The sequence below is a fragment of the Pygocentrus nattereri genome, chromosome 15 (assembly GCF_015220715.1).
Source record: "Pygocentrus nattereri isolate fPygNat1 chromosome 15, fPygNat1.pri, whole genome shotgun sequence".
Classification (NCBI taxonomy): Eukaryota; Metazoa; Chordata; class Actinopteri; order Characiformes; family Serrasalmidae; genus Pygocentrus; species Pygocentrus nattereri.
In genome coordinates, this window is record NC_051225.1 from 11,023,483 (window position 1) to 11,037,662 (window position 14,180).

The 14,180-nt window shown below is 38.7% G+C and overlaps 1 protein-coding gene across 1 annotated transcript; it reads left to right on the plus strand.

The window, feature by feature from the left end:
* The first annotated feature begins 1,405 nt into the window (after positions 1-1,405).
* On the plus strand, positions 1,406-6,190 carry fgf3 (fibroblast growth factor 3). The gene is made up of 3 exons (XM_017709762.2): positions 1,406-1,757; positions 3,949-4,052; positions 4,915-6,190. The coding sequence occupies exons 1-3, from the start codon at positions 1,550-1,552 to the stop codon at positions 5,290-5,292; spliced, it is 690 nt and encodes a 229-aa protein (XP_017565251.1). The 5' UTR covers positions 1,406-1,549; the 3' UTR covers positions 5,293-6,190.
* The last annotated feature ends 7,990 nt before the right edge of the window (positions 6,191-14,180 follow it).

Genomic DNA, 14,180 nt, shown 5'->3' on the forward strand with positions numbered 1-14,180 from the left:
ACGCTATATGTGCAGTAAAGTTGTACTACTTACTACTTAGTAAATATGTGTAGTAATGCTATATGTCAAAGTATTTGACAGTAGTTGTAAAGCAGAGTATGTGTACTAATGCTGTACTTGTGTACGAGTAGTAACACAAAGTGCAGTAATGCTGTATATGTGCAGTAATGCAGTGCATGAGGTAATATTAAGTGCATAGTAATCCTGGCATATGTGTCGTAATACTATATATGTATAATGAAGCTATATAAATGTACTAATGCTGTATGAGTGAAGGGAAAGTGTATATGTGTATTATATGATTGTATGATAAATCTATAACACTATATGTGTAATAAAGCTGTATGTGTGTAATAATGTATGTGTAATACACTGTATATATGTAATAAAGATATGTGTAGTAATGATGCATATGTAATAACTGTATGTGTGTAAGAAAGATGTATGTGTGTAGTAATGCTCTATGTTCTATAGAGCTCTATAGAGTTGTATGCATAGTAGTGTATATGTAATAACACTGTTTATGTGTAATAAAATATAGGCGTGTAGTAATGTTGCATGTGCAATAACTGTATGTGTACAGTAATGCTGTGTGTAGTAATGTTGTATATGTAATAACACTGTGTGCATGTAATAAAGATGTGTGTAGTAATGCTGTATGTGTAGTAATATTGCATGTGTAATAACTGTATGCGTGTAGTAATTCTCTATATAATAACATTATATGTGTAATAAAGATGTATGCACAGTGGTGTATGTGTAATAACTGTTTATATGTTATAAAATGTATTTGTGTAGTAATGTGTGTAGTAATGTTGTGTGTATAATACTAATGGTGTATATGTGTAGTAATGCTGTGTGTAATAAATGTATGTGTGTAGTAATGCTGTATGTGTAATAACCCTGTGTAATAAAGATGTATGCATAGTGGTGTGTGTGTGTAGTAATGCTGTGTGTAATAATACTGAAGGTGTAATAACGCTGTAGATGTGTAATAAAGATGTATGCATAGTAGTGTATGTGTAATAACACTGTAAATGTGCAATAAAGATGTTTGTGTGTGGTGATGCTGCATGCATAGTAATGTTGTATGTGTAATAACACTGTGTATGTGTAATAAAGATGTATGTGTGTAGCAATGTGTGTGTGTGTGTGTGTGTGTGTGTGTGTGTGTGTGTGTAACACTGATCCCTCTGCATCATTGGTCGTATCCCTCTCTATTGTTGCGCGGAACCTCTTTTATTTCCGCAGACCAGGGAGATCTCACCATAGGAACTCTCTCTCTCTCTCTCTCTCTCTCTCTCTCTCTCTCTCTTCCTAGTCCTCCCCTCTCTCTCGCGGGGCAGATCCACTCCGCCTGTAGAGCAGAGAGGAGTGTGTGTGTAGACCAGTACAGGAGGGAGGGTGCTGAGCAGTAAGTAGCAGAGGAGACGTTTTCTGCCCTCATGCGCAGCGGAGCAGCTCGCTGTCGTGAATGGCGCGAGCGCACCGGGGCGCACCGTGCTGCTGAGCTCGTGGTGGGAGCGGGAGGCGCGCGTGCCATGCCACGATGGTGCTGATCGAGCTGCTGTTGTTGCTGAGCGTGCTGGGGCACGCGGAGCCGCGCAGGCGGCGGGACGCGGCTGCGCGCGGAGGGGTCTACGAGCACCTGGGGGGAGCGCCGCGCCGCAGGAAACTCTACTGCGCCACCAAATACCACCTCCAGATCCACCCCAACGGCAAGATAGACGGATCTCTGGAGGAGGACAACCCACTGAGTGAGTAACGCGCTGACTCGCGGAGGGGAGAGTGGAGCGCGGGGAGAGTTCACACCGCGCGCGCTCAGGAGTTTATACTCGTGGCGTGTGTTTAGTCAGAGTCACAGCGTAGCGCGGTCTGGCTGCTCGTGGTCAGTCTTGAACTTACGGGATAAGGTCACTTACAGCACTGCTTTTCCGAGTTTACTCAGCCTGAGGACGGTAGAGCTCACGCGACTCGAGCTTCTCCCGTCAGTCCGGTTCAGCTCTCCTTACTCACGTTATCAGCTCTGCAGCTCAGAGTTTGTGTTTACCCAGTTTCCCCGCTGGAGCTGGGACTCCTTCCATCGCACAGTCCCAGAGGCGCTTTCTGCTGATGCCGTGCTGAGCGCTGAGACGCTCTCGAGATTTCTGAGAGGATAAATGTTAAATATTCGAATTTAGCCTCCTGGTGTGTGTGTGTGTGTGTGTAGAGAGAGAGAGAGGCTCTCTGTGCTGCAGTATTGATCAGAGTAATAGCGCGTCTGGTAGCGGTTGGAGTAGAGTGTGGATATTAATGCTCACTGAAAGAAGGGAAACCTAAACACAGCGCAGCCTCAGGAGGAGTTTCGTTTAAAAAAGAGTCTAAAACATCTGTAAACACAGTATATTAACACTGGAAAAACACACAACATACACACGTTTTAACATCGAGAACTGAAATGGCAACGGAGACTAGACCTGTCTATCTATCTATCTATCTATCTATCTATCTATCTATCTATCTATCTATCTATCTATCTATCTATCTATCTGTCTGTCTGCCAGCCTCTCTGCCTGTCTTTCTATTTCAAAAGTCTTTATTAATTTAACCGCATTTATTTGCTTATTTAGGTCTGTTTATCTATTTATTTACCTGTCTATCTGCCTGCCTTCATGCCTGTCTTTTCTATCTATCTATCTATCTATCTATCTATCTATCTATCTATCTATCTATCTATCTATCTATCTATCGGTTTTCTTTATTTCTGCACGTCTTTCTTTCTTTATTTGCTTATATTTCAATCTATTTGCTTTTATTTATTTATTTAGATTTCGATCTATCTGTCTGCTTTAATTAGTGAATTAATGAATGTATTTGCGATCTCTATTATTTATTAATTAATTAATTATTTATTTGCTTATAGCGCCAGCAAAGGCGTTCCCAGAATGTTTCACTTCGCTTCTGAAACGCCTCTATAATGCCGTTATAATGCCTCTATAACGCCTCTATGATGCCTCTGTAATGCCCCATGTTATCATGTTAAGCTGACTGAGTGTCACTCGGGGCGTTTCCCGGTTCTGTGTGTTTAACGGCCGTTGGCTCGCGATGGGCCTGCTGCCCTCGTTTGTCCAGCAGAGGTTTCCAATTAGCCCAGCGCAAACAGCGCGAGGAGGCGCGTTTCCATATGAAACTGGGATTTAACAGACAGTTGGCCATAATGACAGAGCGCGCGGGGGTTTATGCTGGAAAAGGATGATTATTGGAGGGGTTAGAATGAAGAGAGCCATTAATCACTGCAGAGGAGCTGAATAAACATCCACTTAGAGTGGCGTTTACTGCGTGTGTGTGTGAGAGCGCGCGCGCGCGCGCGTGTGTGTGTGTATCTAATCTGTCAACACGTTTGCAGCTGGATGGCTTTGTGGGAAATTGCTCTGTAGGTTGTAACTCAATCAGCACAAAGAGGTATGAAAATAAACAGATAACGTCTGTGATAATCATACAAACCCAGGCTAAAAGTGATAATAATTCTGTCTAATTTGAAAAAGGATTAGATAGTAGAGAGGGATGGGAACCTCTCTGGGTTGGTCGCAAATCTCTTTGACCTGAGTCAAGGTTTAATTCCAGATCTGTCCAGCTCTGAGTATATCAGAATTTTGACAAGACACTTTTCCTGCTCATACTTGGACGGGTCATCTGTGGCACTGGGTCTTTAGAGGTTAAATGAGAGAGAGAGAGAGAGAGAGAGAGAGAGACATAGAGACAAAGAGAGAACTCTCATTAGATCTCATCTAATACCCCAGCCCATATGACATATTAATAGTTCAATGACAGAAAACTGAGGATGTTCTGAAATGCGCTGGGTCACTCAGCCATCTCAGTTTGAGCTGTTTTAATGGCTGCATTAATGGCAGAACTGTTAGATGCCTTAAACAGGCCTACTTTAACCTGACTTCCTTCTGTTCTTTGTAGGTATACTGGAAATCACAGCGGTTGACGTTGGAGTGGTAGCAATCAAGGGCCTGTTCTCTGGGAGATACTTAGCCATGAATGAGAAAGGTCGCCTATACGCCTCGGTAAGTGTTACGTCACGCTGGAAAAGCAGCCTGCAGATACAAAGCCACTAACAGGCTCAGATAACAGGCAGAGCAATTTGATTCCATCGCCACATGGTGGTGTTTTCATGCGTAACCAGCTTGGCCACATGTTGCGAGGGGTGTAGGTTTTAAGGTGCAATTGAAGAGAATAAACAGTGCTGAACCACAGAGAACGACATTCTGAACTGGACCTGCAGAGATTTGTGTAGGTTATTTTGAATACGAGGGGTGAAGGAGGTAGTTTTGGGTCTGTGTGGCTGTTTTTCTCTTCATGTCGTCCTTTACGTTCTGCAAAACAGCCTGAGTATTAGGCAGAGGTTGGGCTGCTACTGTGCAACAATAAAAGTACTATTACAAGAAGACATACTTCTAGTATAATCTAGTCATTTTGTATCTTCTCCTCCTTTCTGACATCCTTGAATGTCCCAAAAGCAAAATGTAAAAATATAAAAACATTTTTTAAAAATGTTTCAAAATATGTACGCTAACCCTCTTAAACTGCATAAGTAACTGTATTCTTAAACAAGTAACCACACTCTTAAAAATTAATATGTCAAAAAGGGAGAGAGAGAGAGACATAGAGGCAAAGAGAGAAACAGATGCGTTAGAAGAACCACTTTCCTTGGTTGGTTCTTCAAAACTGCTCAATTGAAGGTTCTTTGGAGGACTCAGAGTGGTTCTTCTATAGCTAAATAGAAGCATTTTTGGCATTTTTCCTTTTCAGAGTCCTGCTACTGTGAACAGCTATGACACTAATCTGTTTATCATGCAGTTATTATACATTTGAAGATCTTAAAAGGATCTGAAAAGTCATTACAGGTAATCCTTTTTGTTCTTTCAGGAAGTTTTCAATGAAGAGTGCGAGTTTGTGGAGCGCATTCACGAGTTAGGCTACAACACATATGCCTCACGGCACCATTCGACCACCCAGTCACCTGGCACCGGGGGCAACAAGAGACGGGCCCAGGCCAAGAAGCCATGGTACGTGTCCATCAATGGCAAAGGTCGGCCCAGGAGGGGCTTTAAGACACGGGGCACAGACAAAGCCTCTCTCTTTCTGCCCCGCGTTCTGGGCAACAAGGACCATGAGATGGTGCGCAGTCTCCTGGAAGGCCAGCAGCGCCGGACAGGCCACCGGAGGGTCCGGGTGGGCAGGGCTGAGCGTAGGAAGAGGAGGCACAGGGGCCACAAGGGCCACACAGGGAGGGATGACACTTAAGGACCAAAGCCCGAGTGGCCACCAAAGACTTTGGTCGTCAGACGCACCACGACTGACCGCTTTTGGGGGCCGTTCTTTCAAAGAGGAACTTTAACGGTGATGCTGCGGCTTTAGGTGTAAAAGTTAAGACGAGCGTTTCTTCCTTTTTTTTTATTCTTAATAATAAAGTCTTGCATTTGAGATGTAAAGATGTTTACGTGACCAAAACCTTTATCACTGCTGGATGTTTTAAGACATGCGCATCTGCAAGGGGTGTAATTATTGTATGTAGTTGTAAACAGTCATTTTTTTCCCCACTTTTAAGCAAATCGTTTTTTATTAAAGATAAGATTTAGTTTGGATACAAGTGCTTGACAATGCCGAAGATGTGTTATATCATTGGACTACAAGACTTTCTAGCTAAACGGCATCCAGAAAAGCACTTTTGTTCAGATTACCATGTAAAGTAGGAGAGGAGCGTCCGGATAAAGCAGATTTTTAAAAGAACCTACATGTGATAGTCTACTGTCCCTAAACTGCAATGAAAAGTACTTTGTATATTACTAATGTTATGCATATTTATTTTGTCCATGTGTTGTTTAAGTTATTGATGACATAGTTTCTACAGTTTCAAAGTGTCAAAGAATATGACTGTTCAATAAGAATCACTGTCAGTGCCATTAGAATAAAACCACTTTGAGGGGAGATGAGTGAAAACGGACTTTTCTGGGTTGATATCCAATCCGTTGTCTAGAAGTTCATATAGAGATCATTGTTTGTGTGTAAAATTAGTTATGAAAGGTACTTTTATATATATATATTGAACACTGTAATAAGTGACAGTAATGCTAAAGCTGAGTTTATCAACACTGAAAGCTAAAGGTGGAGGAATGTCACCAATAAATTATATGGAAACATATGTACGCATATCTTGTTTGTTGCAAAACAAGGCTAAAGTAAAGTTACTTAAAAATGACCCAAGAAAACAAGTTACTGAAGTTACAGTTAATGTGATTATTATCACTGTGAAATTAGAGAGAACAGGGGGCTTTTGAAGGAATACACTATCTGCTGTATATTTGTAGCATTGACCATAATTTCCCTGTACCAAGCAAACAATCTGGTCACTCAAAACACTCCTAAAATAAAAGCCAGTGGGCAGTTGCTGCTTCAGTGTATGATACACATGCGTCACATGGACATTTGATGAAAAACACTAGAGTATTCTTTCAAAAATGGCAAGAGTTGATAGGAAATTTTCAGAACTTTCGCTCAACACAGTGTTAGAATTAGGCAGGAATTGCTTGTTGCGTACAGTGTATTTAAATGTTCAATGCGAAAACGTCCTAATTTAGAATGATCCAGCTCAAATACTTGAATAGCCCTTTTGAAATGACATGTTTTGTTGATTTTCTAAGTGAGAATATAACATTTTTCGCGCAATGGCGGTGCAAAATTTCTATTTACTTCTTTAACACTTTGCACAGGCCGCATTTTCGTTTTTCTACTTTTTCCTTCAGCAAATAAAGAACAATTATGCACTAAAATTTGTAGAAGATTTAGAAAAATCAACCAAACTTCTGCATATAACTGTAAGCTGCATTTATTTATAGTTATGGTTCACTTTTCATCTGTATTTTCAACCAAAAATATCAATGTTAAAGAATCAGTCAACTCTGTAAAATCTCAGTGGCAAATACTGCACAACAGCATATTGGTTTATTGTGACGTGACTGTTTCTCACAATCCTTTGACATCTAAAGAACCATTATCCACCTGTAAAATAAACATGATATGATTTGATTTGATTTGATTTGTAAAAGCGACCACAGAGGTACGCCAAAAACAGAGTGGGACCCTCTTGGCCCCCTTTTCTCCCCAGTCCATAGTACGGGACCTCATCTGAAAGAGAATCAACACTAAAAGGATGAAAATAGGCTTTCTATAGTTTCTCAAAATTGGAGAAAGGAGCACGCTTGATTAAAGGCAGAACTGGCTGAAGCTGGAGCAGGCCTGCGCTTTTGAAATCTATAGGAGAAAAGAGAAATGTTATCCTATACTTTTGTAAGTCCCAAAGCTTCCTGGCGTTGACAATAGCCCATCTCAGGGGGAACCTGGGAAGCAGTGTCGCCTGAGACATTCTTCAGCCTTTTTCAAAACCACCAAAGCCTGAGATGCGGAAAACAAGGCAATCCCCCGGTGAAAGAGAAAAGAACTGTGTCATAGAAAGTGTTACACGTTGCTATAGTTTGCCATGAATGCCAAACTCTAATATTACTTAAGAGGTATGCGGGACTTCAGATAACTGGAAACAAGTGAAAGAACCTTTGTGGTCCGTGTTTTCTGCAGCCAGTTACGCCTGCCCCTCTGTGAATTACAGGATCAGAGCTTTCTGACACACATCCTTACTATTTTTTCTGCTGTGTGCAGTGGTTTTTTTATCTCAAATTTTTCCCATATGTGTACATGTATAACATGGTAATAACCATTTTATAACTACACAGTTATATTATTTTGTTATGCACAGTGTCCAGGAGTGCCTTTGCCTTCCCTGGACATGCAATGTATAATGTATGCTTTATTAATTTTTGGGTTGGTCAAACCTGTCCACATGACTTCTGTTATACAGCAGACGACAGAGTAGACTAAAACTATCCTCAAATAAACGTGACGCTACTTCAGTGAGATGATGACACTTTGGAAGTTCTGAGTTCTCTATTGAGAATCTACGACGTTTATTAGGTGCTGTTCTTCTCTTTTGGGATCCTTTTGCGCTACAGTGAAATGCTAAGGCTCCAAAGTAAGAGGTGTGAGCAATAAGCTGAACCAACAGAGCTTTAAAGCATTCATTTCCTCATGAAGTATCATGATGTTTTATCATGCTTTGCAGTATTATATTTTTATTGCAATGCACACATAGTGTAGTGTTATTTTTATAAAGTTATTGATTCAGAAGTTTTACATTGTGAGTGTTTCTTCTTCCACTGCTTCCAATTTGAGACTTGATGTAAAAACAGTCTTCCTTCTTTTCTGTTTTTTCAATGTTCTTAATAGGCGTCGTCTGTGAAACTGCAACTCATTTGCCTAAAACAGTGACAAAACGCTCACGATAACATACCATGTGTGCTAAATATTACAGGATTATTGAATTTTAGCACATGTCTACTACCTTCAAAAGAAATTATAGGCCAGTTTCCCAGACACAGCGCAAGCATCAATGGGGATTCACTTATGTCTAGACTTAAGCTTAGTCTGCGTCTGGGAAACTGTCTATAAATTACTGAAATGGAACTGAAGAAAAAGTAGATCCCTTACAAAAATACTTGTGGCAATGAAAGTTACAAAACTGCAAAACCATCAAAGTTGTACTTAATTGAATAAATGGAACTATTTATGATCCGCCTTAGTGGTCTTGATGGTGCAGTGGTGCCTATAAACTATGAACATAAATGCAGATTTAGCCCAAAACAAGCAAACAAACATTTGTGTTCAGCAGAGTCAGAAAGTTTGTTGTTCTCTTTGCTCCCTGGCCTTAATAGCTATTGAGGCACACAGCGAGCTGATTAGTTCAGTGGCAGAGAGGCTCCTGACCTGCGCACCCTAAAGCCCCTCATTACTGACCTTGCGTAGCCTGCACCAAAAAAAGGAGGCAATAAATGGGACAAAGTACCCCCAAAGTCCTAAACCAGTAAAGTGGATATATTTTTATATACATATATGTATGCATGTTTGTGTGTGTGTGTGTGTGTGTGTGTGTGTCTATATATATATATATATATATATATATATATATATATATATGTTTGCTGATTTTTAAGTAAGTTGACACATTCTCTCCATGGAACAAAGAAATATTTAAAATAAAAGTTTTGCACACAGTTTCTGTTTATTTGCTCACTTCAACATATTGGATGAAATTCGAACATGAATGCAGAGGCCACATTTTATATATATATATTTTTTTCTAATATCTTACATAAACATTTTGTGCACTATTAGTTCTCTGTAGAGCATATATATATATTTATATACATGTAAAATGTAAAAATTCCTTCTACTTTACTGTTACTTTACAGTGATGAATGGACCAATAGAAATATTTCAAAACTTTTTTTAAACAAACACGCATTAAACTTAATGTTTTTTCCTTCTTCTGTGAAGTTATCATTTCCAAAATATAAGGCTTTGTAAGAATAGTGACGATTAAGCATCATCACTTGTATGTATACCAGCATATTTGAAAAGTTGTTCACAGTTCAGTCCATCACTCAACTCCGCTTTCCTAGAGTGACCTAAAGCACTGGGTTGACGATAGTGTGGAAACTGTTCCAATTAAAATCACGGCTATTCAGGCCCAGTCTGGCCCCAGGGGCTCAAAGGGCCGCTCCTCGTGCCGGTCTAATTGCTCTGGTCAGGAATTCCTCTGCTATTGACCCACTGAGGTCTGGGGGGCTTTGTTGGTGCAGACAGGCCTCCTGCTGGCCATGTGCACGGTCTTCCATACACAGCTGACCTCTGCTGACCTCTGCACTAAGGAACTTGTCATGAAACCACAACAAGGCACAGTAATCTGAGCTTTAGTAGAATTCATCCCCAGAAGACTTCATCATAACCTGCTGCCAACTTGACTGTTAATATTATTTGAGATTACTACTGTATGCGCAGTCCTCTGCAAAGGTCTTAGGCAGCCGAGAAAATAGTTTAAAACTATTGATCTCAGCAGTAAATGTGTTTATTTTCTTCAGTAAAATACAAACATCGAACATTATCTAACATTAGAACACATACAAATCAACAGAACAACAGCCATTTTTAGAAGTTATCATGTATCATAGTTAGAAGGATACAGTTAGTAGGTACTTACATATATATCATTGTTGTCGGAACAAAACCTTGTATCTCCAACATTAGAACTTTACAGGAGAAGGAAAAAACCTGCTTTACCTTTAATTTAAGTCAATGGAACCAGAGTTTTTTCCCAGTCATTTTGGGTCATTTCTGTTGGTCCAGGCAACATGAAATTGACATGCAATATATAGGACAACATATACTTTTCAAATTGTGTAAGAAACTGGAAAACAAAAAAATGGAGATACAAGGTTTTGTTCTGACAGCAGCGATGTATAATTTAAAAAGAACATAGCATTACATAATAAAACACAAACCGAAATCCAATTTGGACAGCTTAAAAATGTTTACAAAAACAGAAAGCAATGATTAATAAATTGTGTTTGTTTAATAAAAGCATAGCATTTTAGAATACAGCATTTTATGTTTTACCTCATGAACTTTCCTGTTTTTTGGGAAATTTACATTCATTCCAACTTTAATGGTTTAAAATATTTGGGATAGGTACATGTTTACCACTGTGTTACATCATTATTCCTTTCAACAACACCTATAAAGCATTTGGGGACTAGCGAAAGGCCTTTATTGTCATATTTTAATCTTAATAATGAAACACATTTTCAATGGGAGACAATTCTAGCACCCACATTTTCTGATTCTGCAGTAATGCTGTTATAACACATGCAATGCCTTGGCATTGTCATGTTGAAATAAGCATAGGCGTCCCTGAAAGAGACATCATCTAGAGGGCAGCATATGTTGCTCTAAAACATGTTCAGCATTAATAGCACCTTCACAGATCTACAGGTTTCCTATGAACCCCTTAAATTCCCAGGCTTATTACATACAAAGGCTTATGATTCAGTAACTACAGGGACTTCAATGCAAATGGGCTGAGCTGTTGTTAGGTTTTAGAAGCATGTAATAAAACTTTGGGCCTGCTGGCAGACAATGGCCAGGTAAGTTGTTTAGGCCTTGGGCTTTTGAACTTTACACTGGTAACAATATGGATTGTCTTTTTCTTCCTTATAGTGGAGAGCATAGCATCCATTTCCATAAACAGTCTGAAAGGTTGACTTGTCAGACCACAATATACATTTTCACTGAGAAGATGAGCCTCCAGAGAAGTCAGCAGCATTTCTGGACATTGTTAACCTATAGCGTCCACTCTGCATAGTACAGACTTGTATATGTGGATGCAGCAATGAACAGTGTTTAAAGTATTCCCAAGCTCTTGCAATGATACCCACCACAGAAACATGCTGGTTTTTAATGCAGAGGTCAAAGGTCATGGGCATTCATTTTTGGTCTTCGGACTGTTTATATCTTCTTGAAAAGATTTCTTCTGATTCTTTGAATCGAAAATATTATGTACTATAGAGGATGAAGTACCTAAAATCTTTGCAAACCCTTGCTGAGGAACATTATTTATCTGCTGATGCCTCGACCCATCCTTGATCGTAAAGGACTCGGCCTTTCCTGGAGACTCCTTTTATATCCAGACATGACTGCATCACCTGATTAAGATGTTTTCTGAACAATTCACAATGTTCCTTGCCTTAAATTGGCCCTTCCCAACATTTTTTGGAATGTGTTGCAGGAATCAGAATGACCACATTTTCAGAACGAGCATTTTTTTACAAAGTTGACAAGTTAAAACACTGGCTGTGCCCTGTTTTTGTTCAACTACAGGTCAAAGTAGATTTAAAAATCACTGCTTTCTGCTTTTATGTGCATTTTACCTACTGTCTCAACTCTTTGTGGAATTGGGTTTGTACATTTAGGACATAGACTCTTACATATACAGTTGCATGCTAAGGTTTGAACATCCCCAGTCAAAGTACAAATTTTGTTTATTCGGTGAAAGTAAGTTAACACATTCTCTATAGAGAACACAATTACTTTTTTTTTTTTTTTTTTTTTGCTGAGCTTCACGTATTGGAAAAAGTGAACCATTAAATGTGCCTCACATTCTTGCCCAGGCAACATTTCAAGCCTTATTTTTAAGAGTAATTATGCATTAAAATGTGCAGAAGTGTGTTCTCTATAGAAGATGTTACTATTATGACTTACTATACTTTGACCAGGGGTGCCCAGACTTTTGGGCCATTGCAATCATCGTTATTATTGTCCGTTGTCTGCATTCCTACTTTTTTTTACTAGGATTTTGTGTATCCCAGGTTGAAGTGTAAACACTGAAAGATGAGTGTAAATAGCTACAGCCAATGAAAGGAGAGCATGTTTGGTGTTGTCTGCAATTTCCTGAAATGTCCCATAGGGGGAAGCACTGTGTATCTGATTCTCAACTGCCCGGACAGCAGCTTCAGGAATCGTGAAAACCGAAGCAGCATCTCTATGAATCCCACACAGCACGAGCTGCGGGGGCAATAAGGGCCAGGTGTGTGGGGTGGGGTGTGGAGAGTGTGTTTGGTGGCGATCTCCCTTACAAAGATCAATGGTGCGTCCTTAAAGAAGGCAATCTAACAGAGACTTGCTGATTGCCCTGGGTAAAATCACACTACAGGAAAGCCAGTAAAACAGAGGCCACTTTCTCAACAAGCTCCAGAACAGTGAATAATAAAAGCCTGATCACAATGTAGTGATTGCGCATGCTCAGGAGCAATTCGGGCTTAGATTTGACTGAAGAGCATTGCAGATCTTTATGGGCTCTATTTGGGTCGATTGCAGGATTTACTGCTTAAGTGGTTTAGCTGATGTTGGAGGAAATGAAATAAATGCTTCTCCTGAGTTCCAGATCGCTGTGATTCCCATCTCTGAGTTTTAGCACAAAAGCAAGACGGAATAAACTCTAACTTACTGAGGAAGCTCATTCCCGCCAGAGGATGAAGGTCGCCTGACATTTTTGTCTCATTCTCTGTTTTTGGCAGAAGTATGGTAAAATTTTGACGTAATATCTCGAAAATCCTATTACCTTTAAATGTTGACTTATTATGTCTAAATATACATTTATTTACTCAAAATTAATTATTAATTTTATTAATAATTAGACTTATTATTTCGAAATATTAACTTATGTTTTAAAAGAATTATTTGCTATGCATGTCAAAAAAATGAATTAGTAGCTCAAAATAATGACTTATTTTATCTACATTCTGAATAAAATAAATAATGACTTCTTATCTCGACATTATGAACGGCTTTCTTGAAATGTAATAATTCGTTTTTGACGTGTAGTAAAATTGGGTCTTTACAACTCACAATCTCGAGAAAATGTGATCAATTATTTTGAGACGTTGTCATTTAAAAAAAGTCTTTATTTTAAAACCTTAAGTAATTAAAAAAAAATATGTCATTGGTTTAAAAGTTGGTCATTTTTTTAAATAAGCCATTATTTTAAAACTTTGTGATAAAAAAGTAATTATTTTAAAACCTAGTCATTTTTGAAAAATGTCATTAGTTTAAAACGTTAAGTGATTTTTAAAAAATCATTATTTTAAAGACTTGTCATTTAAAAAAGTCATTTTAAAACCTTGTCATTTAGAAAAAAAGTCATTATTTTAAAACCTTAAGTCATTTTTTAAAAATAAGTAATTGTTTTAAAACCTTGTCATTTAAAAAAAGGCATTTTAAAGCCTTAAGTCATTTAAAAAATAAGTAAATAAATCATTATTTTAAAACCTTAAGTCATTTTTAAAAAGTCATTTAAAGCCTTAAGTCATTTAAAAAAAAGTCATTTAAAGCCTTAAGTCATTTAAAAAATGTCATTATTTTTAAACCTTAAGTCATTTAAAAAGAATTAGTCATTATTTCTAAGGCAAAATTATGACTTTCTGCTAGCGACAAAAAAAGGAGGGATAAACGATTTTTTGTCCTCTTCATGGCGGGAATGAACAGCAAAGCAGCTGAAATAAATCAAATGTTCAGATCATTCATTTCCAGCAACGACGAGAAAAATCACTTTTCGGAAAAATGTTCACGGAATTAAAGGAACGTTCAGGTGGAGTCGCCGTGTTTGACTGCAGCACCATGGAGAGCGGCAGCGCGCGAGCAGTATTGTTATTATTGTTATAATAAAAATAATTATTACTATTATCATTTTT